The following is a 24,572-nucleotide window of genomic DNA, read 5'->3' on the forward strand; positions in this document are numbered from 1 at the left end:
TAGTATGCAATTGAGATCATAAAGTGCCAGCTCATCAAAAGTGCAGCACAGACGTTTTAAAAGATGAATGCTGCCCTCTAGAGTTTCCAGTTCATCATTACACGTTCGTCATCTTTATTTTAAATGAAACAAGAAACTCTTATTTTGAAAGCGTAACCAGGATGTTTATATCAAGTCCCTCTGACTCGAAAAGTTACCACTTCCAGAAAAATGAGGAACACATTTTAAATGTTTCCTCTGATTAATCTCATTCACTCCAGACACTTCTCTTCTTCTACGAGCGTAAACTGTTCGTTTTAAAGGAGGTAAAACGCTGTCATGAATACAGAAGTGTTGGCTTTGATATTCCTGTTTCAAATGTATGGTCAAAATTTGTGCCAAAATGGAACCAGACCCAACATTGTGATGGTGATGAGTGATGCATTTGTAAGTATGAATTAAGTCGCAGTACAGTGCTTAACTAATGTGTAGTAATTGCCACAATAGCCTTTAGTGCATTTATTTTAGGCTATAGCATTATGAGAGGCCTTTGGCTCAGTATTAAACACCATACAGAGATGCTTCCCCCCCCCCCCCCCATTCAATCATTTTTTGACTATGTACATCATAGCTTTGTGTCTAAATGCCAGTTTTCCTCTTTCTGCAGGACGGGCGATTGACCTTTGATCCTGGCAGCAAAGTTGTGCAGCTGCCATACGTAAACTACCTCAGGGAGCTTGGTACCACATTCCTCAATGCTTACACAAACTCACCCATCTGCTGCCCCTCAAGAGCAGGTACGTTACCCACTAAAAGGCACTGGGAACAAATATATTGTGGTAATTAAGATAGTAATAAAGGTGGAGTTATAAATGTATGTTTAATCTTTGTTCCCCAGCTATGTGGAGCGGTCAGTTTGTTCACCTCACTCAGTCATGGAACAACTACAAGTGCCTCGATGCTAATGCTACAACATGGATGGATTTGCTGGAGGCGAATGGATATCTTACCAAGTCGATGGGCAAGCTGGACTATACCTCAGGAAGTCATTCTGTTAGGTAGGCAGAGTCACTGTATCTCAGATAAGTGTGGTGTGTCAGATAATCAACAATAACACATACAGGCCCATACACAAACAAAAGTGTTCGTGACTTACCGTATGAGTAATAATTAATAACATACTGTGTATGTGGGCGGCTATTTTCTGAACAGTGTGAATCATCTTTTTGGATGTTTTTTTCCATTTCTCTTTTTTGTGTCTCGGCTTGCATCTTGTTGTGCGTTTGCGCAATTTCTGCAGTAATCGAGTTGAGGCCTGGACACGAGATGTTCAGTTCCTCCTGCGCCAAGAGGGCCGGCCTGTTACGCAACTTGTTGGGAACATGTCAACAGTAAGGATCATGAGAAAAGACTGGGAAAACACAGACAAGGCTGCACAGTGGATCCACCAGAGAGCTGCATCCTCACACCAGCCCTTCGCTCTTTATCTTGGCCTTAATTTACCTCACCCATATAAAACTGAATCCCTGGGGCCCACCGCAGGAGGATCCACCTTCCTTACTTCACCATACTGGCTGAAAAAGGCATGCTTTTTAATTCCCTGTTCCTTGAATCTATTCTCATCATTATTCCAGAATTACAGTTTTGTTTTTTATATAAATCACTGTAAAGTTTTACGTTCTTATTTCACACACACAGGTGTCTTCTGAGCTCATCACTGTTCCTAAATGGCTGCCTATTGATGCCATGCATCCTGTCGACTACTACTCCACCTTCACCAAAAACTGCAGTGGTGTTTTCGCTGAGGAGGAAGTCAAAAGCATAAGGGCCATCTATTATGCCATGTGTGCTGAAGCAGATGCCATGCTGGGTTAGTTGACAGCAGTAATTCACCTGGGGACGGACTCTTTAAGCTTAAGTAGGTAGTAACTTTAAGCTTAACCCTCGTCTTTTGGACTCACAAAGATGGCTCAAGTTCAAACAAAACACTGTTGCCGAGATAACTAATGAAGATGTACCAAACCTGCAAGGAGCAGTCCTTAGCTCAGGTTCACAGATCCAAACATGAACCTTAGAAAAAAAACATTAGTCTCCATTCTCACAGGATCCCAAAATGGACAACAATACAATAACTAAAGTAAAGTAGTGTTAGAGAGAGACTTTCTGTGACAGTGTTTCCAGCCAGCATACCACTCTGGCTATAACACAAGATGTAGCTTAACCAACAACAGCAGGTAGTTATATTTTAGGTGTATCAGTAATACTAATATATCAATACGCAGTGCAAGTTCCACTCTCTGTCTTTAGCAGTCTTACTGTTGATTTAGAGCGGCCTGTTAGAACATTCGGCTACTTTAACTTGAATTATCCTCAGTAAAACGTCCATAGTACCTGCTTTTTATAGGCACAATGATATGGTAAGTATATATATCTTTAGAGCCTTGTCAGCAGTGAGATTCTGTTAACTGCTAATTAATCCTGCTTCTGTTTACTTTGTCTCACCAGGCCAGGTGATCTCAGCTCTGAGAGAGACTGCCCTGCTTAACAACACTGTTGTGATCTTTACGGCTGACCACGGAGAGCTAGCCATGGAGCACCGGCAGTTCTACAAGATGTCAATGTTTGAAGGAAGTTCCCATGTTCCCCTGCTGATCATGGGGCCTGAGCTGATGTCTGGGCTGCAGGTCAACCAGCTGGTGTCCTTGGTTGATCTCTATCCCACTGTGCTGGGTAATGAAGTAGACAGAAAACATAGGATTAAAATGTCTATTCAATGTCTGTTGAAAGGTAGAATAAAAAGTGTTATAGTCGTCAAGATGTGATTTGAACTGTCTGTAAAAACCACAGAATAAAAGCACTAGTAGATTTTGATTTTAGTATTTCAACTTAGTATAACATACTTGTGTATTTTACAGACATTGCTGGTATTGCAGCAGTAGGCAGTCTCAGTGGCCACTCGCTCCTTCCTCTGCTATCCAAGGCCAGCGCTTTTTCCATGAAGCAACATCCAGACTGGGTTCTGAGTGAATATCATGGTTGTAATGTCAATGCCTCGACATACATGCTGAGAATTGGCCGGTGGAAATATATTGCCTATGCAGATGGACTGACTGTCCCCCCACAGCTTTTTGGTGAGTTCCTAGCTTCAGAATCTAAACTTCAATAACTCAATCCTCATGTGCTTTCAAGAAGAACAAAACAATCATAACACTCTGGCACCCTGTGAATTTGTTGTACTCTTTTTCTTTTGCAGATGTAAAACTGGACAAAGAAGAACTTCATGATGTAGTTCTCAGATTCCCAATTGTGCAGGCGTACCTGGACAAGCTATTGCGTAGTATTTTAGACTATTCAAAAGTCTCTACAACTGTCCATCTCTACAATAAAGAATCATTTGGTGTCTGGCGCAATAGTTTGGGGAGAAACTACACTCAGGTCATCGCTAACCTCAGGTGGCATGTGGATTGGCAAAAAGATGCGTTAGCCAATGAGAGAGCTATTGACAAGTGGCTCTATGGACTTTTGTGATATTTTCTATTGTTGTAATGATGGTTCAATTTAAGGTGTCTGTTAGTTTTTAATAGTAGTTGATTAAACATGGACTCTCTCACATCTTTGACGATGAGAGAGCCATTTATAGGTTGCTCTGTGGCTCTTAATGGTTAAAAGTTATAATGATGGATAATCTCAGAGTATCATTTTTAATGTCCTTGGCTCACACTAAATCTGGATTTGACACTTATATGTCACATCTCTGATCATTTCACACAGACTTTCAGTGGGGCTTAAATGTAATATGACCATGACATGAAGTATATTAAATTCCTCCCAGTATTAAATTATTTTCTTTTCCGAAATAAAGAAATATTTTGTTTACTTTTATATTGTTTTGTTATATTTGCTTGCATTTTCCACACTGAAGTGGACCGAACGTATTTTTATTTTGAAAATCCAGAGGAGGCGTGGCTACTTCTCTTTCACTTCCGTATCACCGAACAGGAGGAGCAGAGCAAGTTGTCAACAGTGGGTGTTCCCAACATTTGCTCACGTCTGCAACACCTGCGTTGGTAACAGCTCAACTAACTAAACAAATAACCTGTTATGTATCAATGAAGGTCTGAAACCAGTTTTCATTCTAAAGGAATTAAATTAAATAGTTGAAAGGCTCTGACAAGCTCACAGCTAATGCTACATTTAGTTAGCCAACACTGCTAACAGTTAATATAAACCCTTAGTCAATAGTGTTAGCGTTAATTAGCTCATAATGTATTCATATAGACGTCCTGTATGTGTCAAGTTCATTTACCTACTATTATTTGGGACTCGTGAAGTGACTGTTGCTTTGTATATGTCTCTTTGTTTCACTCAGATAATAACAAGATGTCTAGTAAAGAAGTGAAAGCAGCACTGAAAAGTGCCAGAGAGGCCATAAAAAACAAAGAGTTCAAAGAGGCTCTAAAACACTGCAAGGTAAAGTATCTCAGATTCACTTACTACAGCTAAAGTGAGGTATTTACATACATGTTGATATTCATCTGTTCCAAGGAGTCATGAGGCAATGTATCTGTCACAGAGATATTGTACTGTATAGTTGACTTTGCCCTCTCCCATGTGGTTTTAGGCTGTTTTGAAACTTGAGAAGAGCAATTATAATGCATGGGTATTCATCGGCTTGGCAGCCAGTGAACTCGACCAACCAGATCAGTCACAGACAGCTTATAAAAAAGCTGTGGAGCTGGAGCCCGACCAGCTGCTGGCATGGCAGGTAACTTTGGAAAATGTGTTTTTTGGGGGCGTGCACGTCCTTCAAAGTTACATAATCTTAAACAGAGCAATTAATTTACTAATAATATGTATCACTTAATTAAACCATGTCATTTCCCCCTGGATGCCACTGTTGTGTTGTTGTGATATTAATTATACTACTTCTCTGGACCCAGTCATTTTGAACTATGTTTTTTTTAGGGCTTGGCAAATCTTTATGAGAAGACCGATCAGTGGGATTTTAAAGTTGAGCTACCTACCATCTATCAGAAGCTTGTTGAGCTGTATGCAAGGTAACACCTCCTTAAAGATGTTTCTTTGCACTGCAAAGGAAGTTGTGATGATTTAGTTAGTATTTGCTTGTGATTTCTTCGAAAAGGTTCTAGTTTTGAGTAGTTTAACATATTTGATTTGTGATGTTATTGATCCTCATTATGCTCTCCATTCACAGCTCTGACAAAACTAAATGTTATGACATGATCAGTAAGCTGTCCGATATCTATCAGTCTGATAAAGAATATTTAAAGGTAAGTTATTTAAAAACACATGCGTTCAATGGAAGAAGAAAAAAGACGTTGTTTTTTTTGTTCTTTTCACACATTTGAATGCATTTGTATGTTTGCACATAGTTGGCAAAGGTTTGGCTGCAGCTCATTCAGGTGAAGGAGGAAGAGGCCGTGGACAAGAAAGAGTTACTGCAGCTTTGGCAACAGATGACCCAACTCCTCTCAGACTGCTTCAATGAGGAAGAGCTGGACAGTGAAACTCAACAGCATGTAAGATATTTCCCCAAATGTGGACTTAAACCTAGCAATATGAAGTTTCATTTTGTGTATAAACACTTTGCAACACATAAGAGTCGTTCACCTCCAATCTAATATCCCTAAAGATCACATGTCTCTATGCTATCTGACCCTTTTTAAACTGTGTTGTTTGTTTGTGGTCATCAGTTAATCACAGCATTTGAAAAGGCCATGGTTCTCATGGATCCTGTACCTGGAGAGGAACACAAGAAGGTCTCAGCTGACTATGTCAAATGTCTTTCTAAAGTAAGTGCAATTTGTCTGATGTCTGTGTCACCACCACAGACATTCAAATAATCGTAAGTTGCAGCCCTACTCATAATGAATCTTCTCTTCCTGTAGCTGCCACAAGAAGAAGCTAAAATGAAAGAGGCCTGCGAGTCCATGCTGTCCCTCTACCCCAACCAAAGTTATCCTCTTGAAGTCCTTTGTTCTCACTACCTCAAAACAGGTAACATACTGTTGTCTTGCTCATTACATTTAAAAATCACAGAATGCAATGATTGGTTTACAGATATTCTCATTATATTATACTACAGTCATAATCGAGCATTGAGGGGAATCATTGGCTTTTGTTTGCACTCTAAATGCATGTTATCTGATTTAAAGGTGTTCAGAATGAGGATGCAGTCAGCTGTTTTTCCCGGCTCCTGGATCTGGCCCCTAACAGTGGATTAGGTCACTTGGGTTTGGGCACCAAAGCACTTCAAGAAGGAAGGTTTAAAGATGCCATCAAGGACCTTACGCACGGTTAGTTTGTGCATCAACAAAGAATGGATTGTGTTCTTAATGTAAAAGGCATCTGAACACTTGATACTGAAACTTGCACTTAGTTATATCTCTGTACTTTTTAACTTTTGTGCTAACGACATACGTTCTGTCTCTTCTATTTTATTAGGGTTGAAGAAAATGAGCTCCAGCACAGGATGGTGCAGTCTGGCTGAGGCTCAGTTTAAGATGCAGAGATATTCAGACAGTGTTATATCATGCGCTCAAGGTACGTTTAGTCTGCTGGATATCACAACGTTCTCCAGATGTAATCACTGATCCAGCTAGTAAACCAGACTCCATCAAGAGTTCATTAAACAACGTTTGTGAATGAAATAAGGATGTTTGCCACCATTAATCTATAGTCCATGAAGCAGATGACGACCCCTACTGTGTGTCTGCTTCTATTAGGACTGACGATGTGTGTGTCCGGAGACAAGGAGCTGAGGATCCGTCTGCTGAGGCTGAAGCTAGAGGCTTTAGTCAGGAGTGGAGGAGAGAAGACTGCAGACCAGGCTCTGGAGACATTCTCACAGGTAATGTGTTTAACTTATACTTTATTCATTCAGTTAAAAGTGTTTTATTCATTCTGGGTTTAGTGTGAAGCTATTGTTGTAACCTTGGACACACTGTACATGTGTAATGTCAAAGTAAATATCATGTCTACATGTGTTGTTGTTCTTTCTTTCTTTTTAGATCCCAGATGCTGAAAAAGACCCCGTTCTGGTCGCGCTGAGAGGACAGGCATACCTTAACAAGGGACAAGCTGAGGAAGCACTCAAGGTTGAAAACCTTTCACCTACTGAACTCTGTCTGATTTAATGTACGATACTATAGGAAACACACTTGTAGTAAATCATTTATTTAATGTTTTATTTACAGAAATGTACAGAATTGAACACTCAATGATAAATGCTTGAGATAAAACAATTCCTTTCTTTTAGTATAAGGAAAGGAAGAAATGATCTGTTGTTTTAGACACAAGATATATCGATGCAAATGACTTATTGTGTCCTCCGTAGGTGTCATCAGAGCTGGTGGCCTCTAACCCTAATCTGGCCCAGGGGTTGGTACTGAGAGGACTCGCACAATTGTCTCAGGGCCAGCATCAGCTGGCAGAGGAGAGGTACAGCTGCTTCCTGTTTGTGTGCATGTTTTAAATCTGTGGCATTACATTCTCTTAAGCCTTGGTCAAATCAAACAATCCGTTTGTGTAGTGCAAAAACGTTTAGTTCTCCAAGGTGAACTCTTCTTTTGTTTAGTTTCCTAAAGGCGGCTAGACAGAGCCCAGACTGTGGAGAGTATTATTTCTTGCTGGGACAACTCTACTGGGACATGGGAGAAGAGACCCGTAAAGACCGGAGCAAAGCCCTTACACATTTGCTCAAGGCTAGTACAATTATTATAAACCTTTGAAAAACTAATGTAATCTCTAACATATTGATGCTCCAGTCTATGAAAGATTGCAGTTAAACAACTTAACTTGTGAAATGTAACAACATGATTTTTATTGTCAAAGTCAAGTGTAGTGCTGAATGGCATCTTAGTTTCAAAGCTTCATTTGTCCATTCAAGGCTGCAAAGTTAGACCCAAACCTTGGTTGTGTCTTCCGCTACCTGGGACATTACTACCGGGAGGTGGCAAAGGATCATGGCCGGGCACGAGGCTGCTATAAGAAGGCCTTTGAGATGGACAACGATGACGCTGAGTCTGGAGCCGCCTCAGTGGATCTCAGTATGGAGCAGGACGACATGGTAAGTGGATTTTAGTGGACACACATTCCAAAAAAGCCACAACGTTGTCATTCGGTGGTGTTAGCGATTTGATTATAGTGGATCCTTATAGGCATCTCTCTTTCGTCTTGACCCTGCCCATGCTCCTTTTTCCCTTATCCCCCCTTTTTACTCTCCTCTTCCTCTTTCCCAAGGACACTGCCTTAGCAATACTTCAGTCCGTGATTGAGAAAGCCACTCCAGGCTCAGCTAAATGGGCTTGGATGAGACGAGGGCTGTACTACCTGAAGGTCGGAGAGCATCAGCAAGCTGTGTCTGAGTAAGAGTTTCAAATCTTAGAGAGTGAAATATATTGCCTTTGTTCTTTATTATAACAGGTATTTTATGTAAATGAACATTACTGACCATTCTATTAATGATTACAGTCTGCAGGCAGCTCTGAGAGCAGACCCCGAGGACTGGGTGTGTTGGGAGTGTTTAGGTGAGGCCTACTTAAATCGCCGGAGCTTCACAGCAGCTCTGAAGGCCTTTGGTAAGGCCCATCAGCTTCAACCCTCCTCTATCTACAGTGTCTACCAGGCTGCTGCTATCAAACAGACCCTGGGCAAGTTCAGAGAGGCGGTTACAGAGTACTTGCAGATCACAGCGCAGCAGGACTATGTTCCCGCTCTTAAAGGTCGGTGTTTGGTTTAAGATTATGCTTTTTAATGCATACCTCTAAAGCCAGGCAATTTATCAGACTGGAATGATCTGTTGTTCAGGTCTTGGCGAGTGCCAGCTGTCCATGGCAAAAGGTTTGATGGAAGACTGCAGAGATGGGGGAGCCATTGACCTCATTCAGCAAGCCATACAGAACCTCTTCAGGTAATCACTAGACAATAGTTTAATTTGTGAATCTTAAAATGAGATGAGGCTTTTTCTGTGATTCGTTACATTGTAGATTGTTGATCTATGATTTCCCATCTCTTTGATCTTCAGAGCTGTGGAGCTGCGTCCAGACCTGTCCTGTTTGTGGAAGCTGCTGGGAGATGCTTGCACTGCAGTCAGCACCGTGTCGCCTAACAGAGCTCAAGTGTTAGTGCCAGCCCCGCTGGCTGGTTTAGACTCCAACACCCAGAGCCACACACTGAACCAGGCCCAGACTCTCAAAGTTGGTGAGAGGTAAGACCCCAAACAGGCAAAGGACCATTTCTCAAATCCTACATTTAGAATGGTTCTATGGCCTATTTGTTGCCCACTAGGTACCGTGTCTGTCCTTGTTGGCCCAGCATAGAATCTGAACTAAGTGCATGTTTTGGTCTGCAGGTGTTATGCCCGTGCTTTGAAGCTGATGTCTGAGGTTCCCAGCCTTTGGTATGACCTAGGACTCAACTATTACCGCCAGTCCAGCCTACCCTGCCCTACAGAGGGAGAACAGAACTCCCCATCTCTGCTTCTAGAGAAGGCCCAGCAGGTAATTCACACAATCCTGCACTTTTATATAGTTTCCTCTCAGAAGGGAGTCTTTTAAGAGTTTCTTTCTCTTTTCAGTGTTTAAAAAAGGCTATCATGATGGACAGTGGGAACCATGGCCACTGGAATGCCCTGGGAGTGGTTTCCATGACCAAAAGTAAATAATATGCTACCTCATTCTTTTGAATAATAGCGCAAACAGACAAAACATTGATACACTAATTATGTATGTAGATGCTGATGATGAAGACAACTACTTTTTATTGGTCGGTGTCACAGGAACTGATGCAATTCTATCTTGTCACTTTCTTTCCGTTGCATCAGGTCTTGAGAACTTGGCTCTGGCTCAACATTGCTTCATCAAGTCCATACAAGTTGAACCAAATGTATGTACTGCAGGTTTGTTCAGGTGATGGAAAGTAATCTCAGGAAATATTCTGAACATTTTATGTGACTTTTAATATTTCACTACAGAATGTTGTTGCTTGGACCAACCTTGGTACGCTGTATTTGAAGAAGGACAATATAGAGGTGTGTGTGTGTGTGTGATCAATTTTCTTATACATTAGTTTTTTTTAGGCTGACATTTTCTTTAATCAAGTCTGGTCTTATTTTCTTTTTAGCTTGCACACGAGGCCTTCAAGATTGCCCAGTCACTGGAGCCACTTTATGTCAACTGCTGGATCGGACAGGTACAAACACATCGTAAAACAAAGTTCAACAGTAACTGTAATTGCCCAGAATGGACACAATGATTCCAACGTCAAAGAAGTAGAATAAATAAATACCATGTTCTTGACTGTAATATGGTTCTGTTGGTTCGTACATACTTAATGAAATATGGAGTGCAAGGTACAATCAGTGTGCTAGTGTTGATAAAACTTAATGTATTTCTGTCTTTGACCCTGTTTATCTGTCTAAATGAAAGTTATGTCCCTTTGTGCTCCTACCAGTCACTGATAGCCGAGAGAGTGGGAAGCTATGACACCATGGATCTGTTCAGGCACACCACTGAACTCCGTACACACGTGCGTGACCTCCCACAATGACTGTGGTTGCTTTTGTTATACCCACTCATTAACTGGCTAATGACAGTTTAATCTCTGCTTCAGCTATCTCTGTCACTCTGCTAAGTGTTCAGCTATACACCTGTTGCTACTACTAGCATGTAATCAGGGATGATACCACAATGAAACAATGTGTGCTATTTACCTTTCTCTGCTTGTTCTCCCTCTTCCTCTACTTCTCTCTACCACTCATCTTCCCCCGGCAGATGGAGGGAGTGAAAGGTTATGCCTACTGGGTGTGCTCCACCCTGCTGGATAAGAGCAACAGAGACTCTACACTGTACCGCTACAACATAGTCCAGATGAACGCCGTCTCTGCTGCTCATGTGGCCCTCAGCAAGTACACGGGTACGGCATCTGTTTGTGCGTTGATGACGTGCACGCAGGACCCACATGTGTTAGAGCCGGATGTTGTGTGACATGAAGTTTCTTTTGCATCCCTCCCAGAGAGGATCCAGTGTGACCCTGATGCCTTCCTTATGCTTGGCTACCTGAATGAGCATCTACAGCTGAAGAGGCAGGCCTTACAGGCTTACAAAAGGTGTCCGTCTGAATCACACTAACTGACACACAGATGACGCAGTGTACCAAGAAAAGAATGAGAAACTAAAATATCTTGTCAATTTCATCCATAAGAAACAGAATTTAGTGCATATTTGTATACAAGTTACCTTTCTAAATCTTAACTCTCTTTGCTCAGAGCTGTTGAACTGCTTCAGTCCATGGCCTCCACAGAAGAGCTGGCTTTTGCTCTGGGCAGCTATGGCCGGGCTTTGTGGTAACAAACGACTGTCTCATTACCTCGTGCTTTAACCATCTTTCGACAATACTCACAAAATACTCCAAACTCCATTTCTTTGTATATCCCACGGTGTCTATTGCAGCACCTCAGGCCAGTCGGAGGAGGCGGTGCGTGTTTATAAATCCACTCCACTGCAGGAGCTCAGTGATCTGGCTGGGCTGGCTCTGGCGTACTGCAGGGCAGGACTCGTCGCAGAGAGCATCAACGGTCAGGACTGGGACACACACTGAAATCAGAGATTGTGTATGTGTTTACATGCCAGAGTGACGGTGACTAAATTGTTTTGTGTGTACTGTAGCCTATGAACGTGCCTTGGCTGTGGCTGCAACTGAGAAGGAGAAGGCTTACATCTTGACAGCTCTGGCACTGCTTCAGCACCGCCAGGGTAACTTAGACTCAGCCAAGACTCTGCTGTTTAAATGGTGAGTCCACTGTGTTGTCTGGACCATACCAGTGTTTTTATTATAATAATAATAACAATAATTGTACAATACTTGCTTCCAAGCTATTAGTATTTATCTGTCTGCATTCTGCCTCCACAGCTCGATGTTAAAGGAGCCAATCCCAGAGTCTCTGCTGTGTTTGTGTGCCCTTGGCTTGGTCCACAGTGATGCTACACTAGCTGCTGCTGCCTTGACTGAGCTGCTGAAGCAAGGTTCAGCCTCTGGGAATGTTATAGAGCAGCGATGTCTGCTCACCTGCGCCACGCTCGCCCTGCAGGGCAACTACAGCGCGGTGCAAAGAGAGGCTTCCAGGGCTGTACACAGGTAAACTTCTTGTTTAAATTGTTCAAACTGCTGTGCCCTACAATAACCTCATTTGACTTTTAAAAATTCCAATTTGCATCAGTGTGATCGAACTGCACTTTTGATACTGGATGCCAGATTTACTCAGCCTTTTGTCCTTTGTTGTATGTACATTTAAGAGGAGGATTGCACAAAAGGTGGGAGATAGAATGATACGTGTGTTTGATTGCCTGTATCACTGGATTTACAGTCATTAGATTTGGGTTTGTTTTGGATAGACATGTCTTTACTTCATTAAAGCATATGCAATTTACAGCAATCCTGGAAACTCATCTCTGTGGGCCCTGCTGTCCAGACTGGTACCACAATACTACCCCAGGAAGGCAAATGTAAGGAAATCTATTATACTTGCACACATTGAACTGAACAGCCTCTTCCACTTTTGCAAAGGGTTCATGTTTTTGAATGCTGTGTATTCCAGGGCGGAGCGATGGCTGGTCATGTTGCCTGTCTCTCCAGTATGACCCAAGGAAAGGTAAAATAGTGACTATATAGTTTTGTTGAAATAGCTTTATGAATCTTTATCTCTTGTGTTCTCTATCTGGTCTTCTATCTGTTATTTTGAGCTCTGTAGATACGTCAGCATCCAAAACCCATTTTTAGGCTACAACACAAGTCAATACTGACTTTGGTGTCTTTGCCACAGTGTTTGTTTAAGAAACTGAGCTGATCTAAGTTCTGTCCTGCAGAGGGCGCTGTTGTACAGTGGAGTGAACCAGCTGGCTAGTGGGAGACACTCTGGAGAGGACAGTCACAGGAATGCACTAAAGACTATGCAGAGAGCTGTGATGCTCTGTCCTGGTATAAACACACACACACACACACACACACACACACACACACACACACACATGAACTAGTGAAATGCTGTGCATGGTACACCACTGTGAGAACCTTTGTCGAGACAATGTTTTCCCTGATCTATACAAGCAATTTACATTTTTGCAGCTTTTTGGGCAGAGAAGCTTGTTTATGTTTATTCTTGTTCGTTAAATGTAAAGCTATCGTACACCTACCATTAAAGAAATACTGTGAAACATCCGGGTATGATCTCCACCGTCCACTCTTCTCTCTACTTTCAGATGATCCAGCAACGTGGGCGGGACTAATGGCTGCCTGTCACACAGAAAACACTTCATGTTATCTTTCAGGTTCTGCTCCTTGCAGACAAGGACTGGAGCAAACCCTCATGTCAGTGGTTTCAGAGAAAGGTGTGTGCATTTTATGTGTGTTTTTAGGGTGTTTTACTATTTTGTGTGTGTTTGAGTGTATAACGGACACCTTTCTGTATCCCAGTGCATAATGTGGAGGAGATAGAGCGCCCTCTAGCCCAGAGTTTAGAAGGCTGGGTACTACAACAGGCAGTGACTGGTCTCATGCTGGGGGGACAGCTGGAGCAGGCAGAAGCCCTCTGCTCACAGGTGAGACGTAAACACACTTTCACATAAAGCTTCAATATTATTCTCTGATTTACTACATTGTAGGGTTAGACTTGTTTCAGACAATTAACAGATATGAAGTAATAACAAGTTACATGTGAGGCCTCTTCTCTCCATTGCTGTGTTCCTCATGCTCTGCCTGCTTTGTCCCAGGTGCTCAATGTTTCTCCAGAACACCCGGCAGTGATGCTGTCACTGAGACAAGTGCAGTGTCAGCGTCTCCTTCTGGCCGGTGGTGGGACTGTCCTCCCAGACTCTGTGCTGGAGCAACTCAACAACACAGTGATGATGAACCCCACCAGCCTCGGGGGGTGGCATGTAAGTGGACACTCGTACCATACCAGTGACTTAATGACAAGCTAGTACGCTTGTAATTTCAAGCACCAGTTGTTTAATGGTACAACATAAAACACACTATACCACATTGTTCACAGACTTTCTACTAAACTCTATTACATAGCGAGGCTTTAAAATATTGGCATTATCAGTCATGGGTGATCACTTGTTTAAGTGTTGAGGTCAGTGAAATGATGAGATTGTTTTTCTCCTCACCACAAACAGCCATTTCGTATTGCTTCCACTGAGACACTGGCCTAATGAAGACCATTTCTGTGCCTTGTTTGAGACCTCACATTGCTGCACTTAAGATGAAATGGCTGCTACCAGCAGGGGGGAAGCAGCACGGACACACCAGGCTCTCTCTCTTTGCAGCCGTGGACATATTGGCAGATGTAGCCATGGTTAATGACCAGAAATGTTACAGCATAAATGTGGAGTTAAAATGTGTAGCAATGTCATTGTCCGTTCTGTACAAATAGATGATTAATTACATTATGGCCCTTTCCGAATCAACATGCACTCACACTATTGTATATAATTATAGCAAATGATTTGCCCATGCTATTTCTGTTAGTCCTTAGATTTGTGGATAAAATAATTGATTTAGCTTTGGAGTTCAAGTCTAGCTTTGGCTTCGTTGTTATTATTATAGGAATATTGCATCGAGAAGTCATTGTGTCATATTACTAGCTGACCATACGAGCAATTTTGTACCCATAGTTTTAATTTTGCTTCAACGTTAGGCACAAGGCAGAGGATTGTTTGTCAGTGATCATCAGATGTAAACTCTTGAGTGTGGAAAAATAATCGTATCATTCTTACCTCTTCTTCTCTTCTCTTCTAATCGTTGTCTCACATTGCTTCTAATAATGTCATCTATGACCCTCTTCCCTCACCTCTCATATTTCCTCTTCCATCCATCCCTCTGTAATTCTCACATTCTCACCTCTACTCCCACGCATTCTTGATTTCCAATCCCTCTCCTACTTTCCCTCTCTCAGTGGCTGGCTGAGGTGTATCGTAGCCAGGGCCTGCTGGTCCAGGCAGTCATGGCTTACAGGCAGAGTCTGCAGCTAGCCTCGCAGCTCGGCCTGCACAGCAGCCAGGTAGCCAGCCTGCTGCGACTAGCCCTGCTAGCCCTAGGACCCTGTATGGTGAGTTCCTGCGTAGGATGCAACATGAATCTAGATCCAGGCTAAATTTAGGCTGATAAAGTACAGCTATTACAGTACAACTATCCTACAACACTGTGGCCATGAATAAAAACATTTTAGAAATGTAATATGATTGCAAAATAGAGGTTAAAATTACTACTATTTAAGGATGGTAGCACGGTGTGTCTTTTGCCTCAGGAGTAATGTTGAAGCAATAAGAACTAGTATTGTTTTAGAATAATAACAAGAAGACTTGTATATTATTACGCACACACAAGCCCAGGGGGCAGCTCCTGTCAACATCCCTGTCAGTGGGCAGAAACAAGGTAGAGGAGATGAAAGCTGGGTGAATATCCAGCAGAGTTATAGGATCAGCAGGCAAGGCCAAGTGGAAATACAAACAAGACAAGAAGCTGCCTTTGTGATTTATTTGTCCACTGCTCACAGGACAGTGAATCTCATAGGTAAATACAATTCTTTTTTATGTGGCATTTTGAAAGCTCTATCATTCATGTAACTTTGTGCAAGCTGTTACTTACACAGTAGGCAGTGGTTGCACAACAATACGGTTGTCAGCATTACAAGTGTAGTGGATTAATTTTTCAATGTGTGAAGGACACTCGTTGCTAGTTTTATTCTTAACCACGTATCATCTGACCTCTCAGGCAGATGTCCCAGGAAACGACTGGACGGACATGATACTCGAAGCCACCACCGAAGTCTTGAAGCTGGGTTCATCCTCTATGGCCCTCCTTTTCCAGGCCCTGCTCCAGTATGTGACCAAGATGGGTGCCAGGTCAGTGCTTCTCACCGTGTTTTGTTTCCTCTGCAGCAGGTAGTATGCAAATGCATGTTGCTTGTGTTGTTCTGCGTGGATATGCAAATGATTCCATCCCATTTTCTTGTAAGTGAAATATATCATCTAAAGTGATTTCAATAAATCACAAGATTCCTGAAGCTTCAGATTTATGACTCCCATCTGTCTTTTCAAGATGTTGGTATTTTTGAGACTGCAGAGCAATTTACAAAGCAAAGATTTCTTGCCCTGGCATAAAAGCCTTCTGTCACTACCTCACAGGCCTGCCAGGACGCTTAATTTGAATGCTACATTCATCAGAGAGCGGAGGAGAATGAATATGCCAATCATGAACTGGCTAATTTCCTTGAGAGATGCTGCAGGATCTCCCCTGTGCCAAGCATAATCACAATATCGAAGCCAGAGACAAGTTTCATTTTATCATATATATATCATGATATATTGGAAAACTGAGAGAACACTTAGATTCAGACATGGTTTTAATCCAGACCTGCCAAAGTACATTTGTGCCAGCTAATTTCAGCTAGACAACAAATCAGATCAGCAGCCATCTAATTCCATGTTTTCAAGAGTAAATTTGCATATGTGTTATTTACATCAAGACAAGGCAGCACCATTAGGAATACACGTTTCCTGCTCATTTCATTCACAAATTATACTCCTACATTTGTACGAGACATCCAAACAATGAAATTGAAGTTACAAGTTACACTGCTAATGTTGTACCTTTGCCTGTTTTTGCATGTGTCTTCTGCAGGGAAACAAGGCGTTTGTTGGAGAGGCTGGTATACTCTCAAGACCTCCCTGTGTCGGTGGTGCAGGTGGCCAGCTGGTACCTCCTCAGACACTTGCATGCCAAAAACGACCAGGAGCTGATGAATGTGAGCACGCAGCTGCCTCATACCTACACTGGCACCGGATCGAAATATTTATTAGTTTGAAATCCCTTCTTCCATCCATGACTTCTGTGGACACAGTGTGTGAAACTGAATCTAGTCTTACTTGCGTTCTTTGACAGTGAACATATTTTCTCGTGTTTTTTGCAGGTCCTTTTGCAACATGCCAAGATGAAGGGAGATCAACGACTGCTGGAGTTTCATTCACTGCTTGCCTCTTCCTCAGCCTGAGTCTACAAATGCATCACTATGAAATCATGCAGCTCAGCAGGTTTATCTACAGGTGGAAATACTCACCAATTTTGCTTTTCTGGGTCTCTTTGCTAAATATGAAATCATATCAAACTGGACATTATGTGTCAGATATCATAATATTTATTGGCTTTACATGATTCTTTGGTTTTACAATATAAAACAATTCAGCAAATAAAAATCATGAGCGAAATAAAGGCATCTTGCTCGGTACAAAAAGCATTGTCTCATCTTGATTGCACATAAACCTTATGCATATTGAATATAATGAGAATGAAGTATCAGATAGATCATTATAGTGAACTTCAGTATGAACAGTACTTCAATACATACAAAAGGACTTTGCAGATAACCTCTCAGATACTCGCTGCACAGACATGCTTGGTCATGTTAATGCAGATGTTTTGCCCACAGCCCCAACATGTTTGGTTGATGTGCTGAGAACCCTGCTGGGTCTTTCTCTTACACAGTGAGCACACTTCCACATCACCTGCCAAGGTGCGATGCTGCACCCACATTTCCTCCGCCGGGATTTCTTAGACCATTAGCTACCAGCTCCTGAAGCTCTGTCAGTGCCGTATCTGGAGCCTGTGAAATTCCTACAACCTTCACTTTTTGGGGGTCAAACACACAATCCTCCTGTAAGCCACTAGGCACGGCTTTCATGCCACAATTAGCGGGCACCCAAGCAGTGTCGTAGCCCTGCGTGCTCCAGGTGTACTGCATAGGATGGTTGTCCTTGTCAATACGCTTGACACGGCCCACACGCACACCTAACTCAAGGACCACACGGTCTGAAGAGTTAATATTCAAAGGATAACGTTCCGCCTTTTTCTTATCTCGACTGACATACACGCCCTTGCCCAACATGCCACCTGATGACTGACGAAAGCCATTAGCAATGATGAGCCGTGCGTTGGCAACGCTGGTGCCATGGTACATGGTGTAGACACCACTGTCTTTGGGCTCCTGAGATGCCCCCAGCTCCACACGAGGAGAGGCATCATCATAGGTCACCTCCCATCCAAAGAACGGCAGCGACATCTTTCTTTTACAAGGGATGCTGTTTAAGACCAGAAGCTCTGTGAGAATAAATGCAAACATAGCATCGTGTTATAACAGATTCATGAGAGATTGGGTGTCATTCTTCATGACCAGTGTTTTAAAATGTATGTAGCTTTGATTCTTAAGTGGACATGGTGGCATGTGTCAGTGTTGCACCAATTATATGTCCTATTATAGTCTGTGTCCCATTTAGACATTTCAGCTATATTGCTGCTATAAACACTGCTTTATGCACAGGGTCACCATTTTTGATATCTGACAGCAGAAACTGTGTGAAAATGTCAGATCATTTATTAGAATTTAGAAGGAAGTTAACGACGGAATTTAACTGATTTATTACCGTTAAGTATAGTAACTTAATGTAACTAATACTGCATGTTCTTTAAAGTCATAAGCTATAGTGTCGTTTAAGTTTCTGAATTCGCGTTAACTAGTAAATGAACTAAACTTACCGTATGTGACGAGTCGCTCTCTAACTTTCACTTTCTGTTCAGTGGATTTAAATATACACTTTCCGACTTTCGAAGTCACATCCTACCCCTGTTCATATTGATAACTGTGATGACGATCATACGTGGCCGGTTAGCTCAGTTGGTTAGAGCGTGGTGCTAATAACGCCAAGGTCGCGGGTTCGATCCCCGTACTGGCCATAAGTATCTTTTGTCAAATTTATGAAGTCTTGTACCCCAGAAGCAACGATATAGTACCGCTTTTATAGATACAAGAAAATTCCACTTCTGTATTTGCCTTCATAAAGACCTGAATGCCTACTGTATTACATTTCATGTCAGCTGCATTCATTGGAAGGAGGCTGGGTTAACAACTGGTTCATTGTGTTGCAATTGGTTTTGGTGATATGGTCAATTTTGTCTTGGAATATGTACTACAAAAGCTTAATATCAGCTGACATGATAAGGACTTTAAGATGGGTGATGCTTTAGTACCTGATCTTGAGGCCCTGTCTGGTTCCCTGTGTCTAAAATGAACAAAAACTAAGCATAAATTCACTCTATTTGTGTTTAATCATTTAACAACAAGCATGCAAACCAGGTAGTATTCCAGCAGTGGAATACTGTATTAAGTGCACAGAGAAGGGGAGGACAGGAGTATGTGCCAAAGCCCACCCCCCAGGTAATCTGGTAATGGTGATAAGCAAGGCCAAGAGAAAACCCCACTGGAGTGTGCTACTCTGAGAAGCAGTATAATTGTTCCTTCATGTATAATATGTACAGTAGTGGTATCATAAAAAAAAGCTGTTATATTGTGTTACTCCCATTGCTATGCCCTTAGAAATTAAACTTGTGTAAAGCAGAGAACTGTCTATTTTTGTATCAGCCTGAAAACAACACTATTTATTTCCTCATATCTTTAGTAAGACTTCAGAGCGTCAGACTTCAGAGACTTCAGATCCTGAATGTTGTAACAGCTAAAAGTATGAAATCGTAAAACTGTCTCTATCTGAAGGCTGAGTTCCTTACTACTGAATGAACTTTTCTGAATCTGTTCACCATTATGGAATCAAATCAAACATACACACATTATGGGTCTGATAATATAGCAATGATATTTATTGGCTTCAGTTCAGTGAAATCATCTGTCACATATTTCCAAATTGACATTGACAATTGACAAAAGAACTGTCGTACACTGTTGCACAGGAAAAAGTAATCTTGCGTTGCGTGTGATTATAATGCATGCTGATCAGATAATAGAAAACTATAACATATAGATTATACAACTTTAAAACTAAAAGAGCTATGGTTTACTATAAACTAGTGTCAATTCATTAATGAAATGTGGTCGATCATTAACAGAGATCTCCAAAACATTTCCAGCAGTATTTAAACATATTGATTTATAGAAGGAAAAGATTACACAACCATGATTCCTGTTTCCAAAATATGACAACAACAATTTGGAATTGTTATTTCATCTATATCTATTTCCCCTCACTCCTGTCAGGGTTTGGCTGGACAGAAATGCTTGGCCATGAGAATGCAGATGTTTTTCCCACACTCCCAGCACTGTTGCTTGATGTGTGGAGAACCCAGCTGGGTCTTTCTCTTACACAGTGAACACAAATCTGCAGCACCATCTCCTCTGGATGTGTTGGATTGCTTTGATATAAGAAGTTTAAGTTCTTTCTCTATGGTTGTGTTTGGTGCCTTTGCAATGCCTTCCACCTTCACTCTTTTGGGGTCAAACACACAATCCTCCTCTAGGCCACTGCGCACAGCTGCAAAGCCACAATTAGGGGGCACCCACGCACTGTCGTAGCCATTGGCTTTCCAGGTGTACTGCAAGGGATGGTTGTCCTTGTCAATGCGCTTAACTCGGCCAACACGCACTTGCACCTTAAAGACCACACGGTCTGTAGTGATACTTAGCAGAGGATAACGAGATGCCTTATTTATATCACGACTGACATACACGCCCTTTCCCAGCATGCCACCTGATGACTGTTTAAAGCCATTGGCAATGATGAGCCGTGCACTGGCAATGCTGGTCCCGTGGTACATAGAGTAAGCGCCCCGGTTTCGAGGTTTCTGGGACGGCTGCAGCTCCCCACCAGAAAAGGAAGCACCATCGTCGAACACCTGCCATCCAGAGAACTGTATTGACATCTTGATTTAGAAATGTGACTGATAGAGGACGTTGTTCAAGTCCCGCAAAGAGCTGAAGTTCTGCGAGAAATTAAAACAGAGATGTGGCATCATGTTAGAGCAGAATCAAGAGAAATCAGTGTGTAACAAAATAAAACATGGAACAATTTGGTTTGGAATCTTTCTGTGTCTTTATATACACTGTATTTATTTCATAACTTGTCTTGATGCCTTGTTACGTTTTTATTTAAAGCACTATGAATAGCCTTGTTGTTGAGAAGTGCTATAGCCTGCACATGAACTTGCATTGGCTTGTGTTACTTCGTCCTACTTGTGGATTTGAGTGACATATTTTCTAACTGAATCTCCTGTGTCCTTGTTTGGCTAACTTGAATCTTGATAGCCTTGCTAGTTTCAGTGCACACGGTGCATTCGGTTAGTCTTACTTTATAAATTAGAACTAAACTTTAACGTTATGACACACCACTGGTCTACATGATAACTTAGTTCTTTAAAACCACAGTTGCAGTCCTCGTGTATGAGAAAAGTATACATAAATCATATAAAACTCTAGACATTTTAGAACACAGGGTGACTATATATTTTAGCATTTGTCAGACTGAACACTATCACTTCTAGAATAGCCTTTCATATACAGCTCCATACAACACTGCTGTTATTCTATTCACTCCCTCTAAAAATCTATCAAAGTACGAAACATTTAAATGTTAAACCAGTTTTGTCTTACCGTCAGTGAGGAGTCGCTTTCTCTTTCTATATTTTACTTTCTGTTTCGTGGGTTTTATTTAGTCTTTGATTACGTCACATTTTCCGCTTCGCCACGGCCGGTTAGCTCTGTTGCTTAGAGCGTGATGCTAAAACTCCAAGGTCGGTGGTTCGATCCCCGTACTGGCAATAAGTAGCTTTTTGTCAACCTCTACAATTTATGAAGCCTTGTTTCCCAGAAGCAATGAAATATGGCAGATAGTAGTGGAGGAATACTGTATTAAGTGCACAGAGAAGGGGAGGACAGGAGTATGTGCCAAAGCCCACCCCCTAGCTAATCTGGTAATGGTGACAAGCAAGGCCAAGAGAAATCCCCACTGGAGTGTGCTACTCTGAGAAGCAGTATAATTGTTCCTTCTTGTATAATATGTACAGGTATCATAAAAATAAGCTGTTATATTGTGTTACTCCCATTGCTATGCCCTTAGAAATTAAACATGTGTAAAGCAGTAAACTGTCTATTTTTGTATCAGCCTGAAAACAAAACTATTTGATATTAGAGCCTTTCCTCATATCTTTAGTAAGACTTCAGAGCGCAGCCGGCACGTCTGTCTCCTTGTAGCACATGAATAGGACATTTAATATATTCACCACATCTTTTTTTTTGCATGTACCTTTGGGACACGTCAAAATAAATGTTTCATTCACCGCTTACTACACTTCACCATCCTGAATGTTGTAACAGCTAAAAGTATGAAATCGTAAAACTGTCTCTATCTGAAGGCTGAGTTCCTTACTACTGAATGAACTTTTCTGAATCTGTTCACCATTATGGAATCAAATCAAACATACAGACATTATGGGTCTGATAATATAGCAATGATATTTATTGGCTTCAGTTCAGTGAAATCATCTGTCACATATTTCCAAATTGACATTGACAATTGACAAAATAACTGTCGTACACTGTTGCACAGGAAAAAGTAATCTTGCGTTGCGTGTGATTATAATGCATGCTGATCAGATAATAGAAAACTATAAGATATAGATTATACAACTTTAAAACTAAAAGAGCTATGGTTTACTATAAACTAGTGTCAATTCATTAATGAAATGTGGTCGATCATTAACAGAGATCTCCAAAACATTTCCAGCAGTATTTAAACATATTGATTTATAGAAGGAAAAGATTACACAACCATGATTCCTGTTTCCAAAATATGACAACAACAATTTGGAATTGTTATTTTCATCTATATCTATTTCCCCTCACTCCTGTCAGGGTTTGGCTGGACAGAAATGCTTGGCCATGAGAATGCAGATGTTTTTCCCACACTCCCAGCACTGTTGCTTGATGTGTGGAGAACCCAGCTGGGTCTTTCTCTTACACAGTGAACACAAATCTGCAGCACCGTCTCCTCTGGATGTTTTGGATTGCTTTGATATAAGAAGTTTAAGTTCTTCCTCTATGGTTGTGTTTGGTGCCTTTGCAATGCCTTCCACCTTGACTCTTTTGGGGTCAAACACGCAATCCTCCTCTAGGCCACTGCGCACAGCTTTAAGTCCACAATTAGGGGGCACCCACGCAGTATCGTAGCCATTGGCGCTCCAAGTGAACTGCAAGGGATGGTTGTCCTGGTCAATGCGCTTAACTCGGCCAACACGCACTTGCACCTTAAGGACCACACGGTCTGTAATGTTACTTTGCAGAGGATAATGAGCCGCCTTTTTTATATTACGACTGACATACACGCCCTTTCCCAGCATGCCACTTGATGACTGTTTAAAGCCATTGGCAAGGATGAGCCGTGCACTGGCAATGCTGGTCCCGTGGTACATAGAGTAAGCGCCCCGGTTTTGGGGTTTCTGGGACGGCTGCAGCTCCTCACCAGAAAAGGAAGCGCCATCGTCGAACACCTGCCATCCAGAGAACTGTATTGACATCTTGATTTAGGAATGTGACTGATAGAGAACGTTGTTCAAGTCCCGCAAAGATCTGAAGTTCTGTGAGAAAATAAAACAGAGATGTGGCATCATGTTAGAGCAGAATCAAGAGAAATCAGTGTGTAACCTTTACTTAACAGAGGCAAGAAAAAACAACATGGAACAATTTGGTTTGGACTCTTTCTGTGTCTTTATATACACTGTATTTATTTAATAACTTGTCTTGATGCCTTGTTACGTTTTTATTTGAAGCTACGTTTTTATTTGAAGCACTGAAGAAGTGAAGAAGTGCTATACAAATAAACTTGCATTGGCTTGTGTTACTTCGTCCTACTTGTGGATTTGAGTGACATATTTTCTGACTGACTGAGTTTGCTTCCTTGTTTTGCTAACTTGAATCTTGATGGCCTTGCTAGTTTCAGTGCATTCGGTTAGTCTTACTATTAATCAGAACTTCACTTTAACGTTATGGCACACCACTGGTCTACATGATAACTTAGTTCTTTAAAACCACAGTTGCAGTCCTCGTGTATGAGACAAGTATACATAAATCATATAAAACTCTAGACATTTTACTCCCTCTAAAAATCTATCAAAACATGTTAAAACAGTTTTGCCTTACCGTCAGTGAGGAGTCGCTTTCTCCTTGTAAATGTTACTTTCTGTTTGGTAGGTTTCATTTCCTCGTTCCTTACGTCACATAGCTCAGTTGGTTATAGCGTGGTGCCAATAACTACAAGGGCTCGGGATCGACATCCATCTGTGTGAAGTAAATAACTCCTGATTGTATTAATCCACACTTGAAGACTATCATATGTATTTGACTACCTCAATCATATATGTATTTCTGCACAATATGTATTTTCTGCACTGAATGGATAATGAACACAATATTGAATGTAAAACACAATAGGTACACTTCTCCTGTCAGGTAAACAGGTCTAACATCAACTCGTCATAACGCTGCTCTCCAAGGGGCGTGACCGCACCAACGTTGACCAATGGGAGAGACTCCGCCCTTCTGAGGAGAAGACTCCGCCCTTCTGAGGAGAATTTAGCAAAATGTTTATGAGGAATTTGTACCACTTCCGGCTTTACCAACAGATAGTTAACTGATTTAGTTCGGGCTGTGGACTTGGTGACGCAGAAATTGCCCTCAGCTG

At 41.7% G+C, this 24,572-nt stretch overlaps 4 protein-coding genes and 1 non-coding gene across 8 annotated transcripts; 3 read left to right on the forward strand and 2 right to left on the reverse strand.

The window, feature by feature from the left end:
- The first annotated feature begins 169 nt into the window (after positions 1-169).
- arsk (arylsulfatase family, member K) lies at positions 170-3,861 on the forward strand. The gene is made up of 8 exons (XM_029438912.1): positions 170-426; positions 647-776; positions 878-1,037; positions 1,280-1,562; positions 1,678-1,849; positions 2,485-2,709; positions 2,895-3,110; positions 3,233-3,861. Exons 1-8 carry the CDS (start codon positions 319-321, stop codon positions 3,505-3,507), a joined length of 1,569 nt encoding a protein of 522 aa, XP_029294772.1. The 5' UTR covers positions 170-318; the 3' UTR covers positions 3,508-3,861.
- Positions 3,862-3,967: 106 nt separating this feature from the next.
- On the forward strand, positions 3,968-17,111 carry skic3 (SKI3 subunit of superkiller complex). Of its 4 annotated transcripts, none has more exons than XM_029438910.1 (41): positions 3,968-4,046; positions 4,349-4,449; positions 4,601-4,744; positions 4,945-5,036; positions 5,195-5,270; positions 5,373-5,519; positions 5,694-5,792; positions 5,889-5,997; positions 6,156-6,296; positions 6,445-6,543; positions 6,726-6,850; positions 7,011-7,097; positions 7,337-7,440; positions 7,577-7,703; positions 7,889-8,068; positions 8,242-8,366; positions 8,473-8,723; positions 8,809-8,911; positions 9,026-9,208; positions 9,353-9,500; positions 9,578-9,656; positions 9,824-9,885; positions 9,974-10,030; positions 10,123-10,191; positions 10,453-10,527; positions 10,773-10,914; positions 11,014-11,107; positions 11,267-11,344; positions 11,451-11,575; positions 11,667-11,790; positions 11,911-12,135; positions 12,431-12,503; positions 12,596-12,649; positions 12,864-12,975; positions 13,257-13,385; positions 13,471-13,595; positions 13,767-13,931; positions 14,954-15,106; positions 15,772-15,902; positions 16,681-16,804; positions 16,970-17,111. In XM_029438910.1, exons 2-41 carry the CDS (start codon positions 4,360-4,362, stop codon positions 17,048-17,050), a joined length of 4,707 nt encoding a protein of 1,568 aa, XP_029294770.1. In that variant the 5' UTR covers positions 3,968-4,046; positions 4,349-4,359; the 3' UTR covers positions 17,051-17,111. The 4 variants fall into 4 exon arrangements, with proteins under 4 accessions (XP_029294770.1, XP_029294771.1, XP_029294769.1 ...); XM_029438909.1 differs by having other exon boundaries at positions 4,002-4,042; XM_029438908.1 differs by lacking the exon at positions 3,968-4,046 and adding an exon at positions 4,061-4,094.
- A 67-nt stretch (positions 17,112-17,178) lies between these two features.
- LOC115013636 (uncharacterized) lies at positions 17,179-24,295 on the reverse strand. The gene is made up of 6 exons (XM_029440079.1): positions 24,032-24,295; positions 22,747-23,469; positions 20,151-20,733; positions 19,081-19,112; positions 18,589-18,622; positions 17,179-18,153 (listed from the first exon to the last, which is right to left on the reverse strand). Exons 2-6 carry the CDS (start codon positions 23,407-23,409, stop codon positions 17,558-17,560), a joined length of 1,908 nt encoding a protein of 635 aa, XP_029295939.1. The 5' UTR covers positions 23,410-23,469; positions 24,032-24,295; the 3' UTR covers positions 17,179-17,557.
- Positions 18,713-18,786, forward strand: trnai-aau (transfer RNA isoleucine (anticodon AAU)). Its single transcript has one exon. It is a non-coding gene; the product is annotated as a tRNA-Ile (tRNA).
- Positions 19,716-21,696, reverse strand: LOC115012993 (uncharacterized). The gene is made up of 2 exons (XM_029438914.1): positions 21,488-21,696; positions 19,716-20,820 (listed from the first exon to the last, which is right to left on the reverse strand). Exon 2 carries the CDS (start codon positions 20,758-20,760, stop codon positions 20,095-20,097), a length of 666 nt encoding a protein of 221 aa, XP_029294774.1. The 5' UTR covers positions 20,761-20,820; positions 21,488-21,696; the 3' UTR covers positions 19,716-20,094.
- Positions 24,296-24,572: the final 277 nt, after the last annotated feature.

The sequence above is a fragment of the Cottoperca gobio genome, chromosome 9 (assembly GCF_900634415.1).
Source record: "Cottoperca gobio chromosome 9, fCotGob3.1, whole genome shotgun sequence".
NCBI classification, from domain to species: domain Eukaryota; kingdom Metazoa; phylum Chordata; class Actinopteri; order Perciformes; family Bovichtidae; genus Cottoperca; species Cottoperca gobio.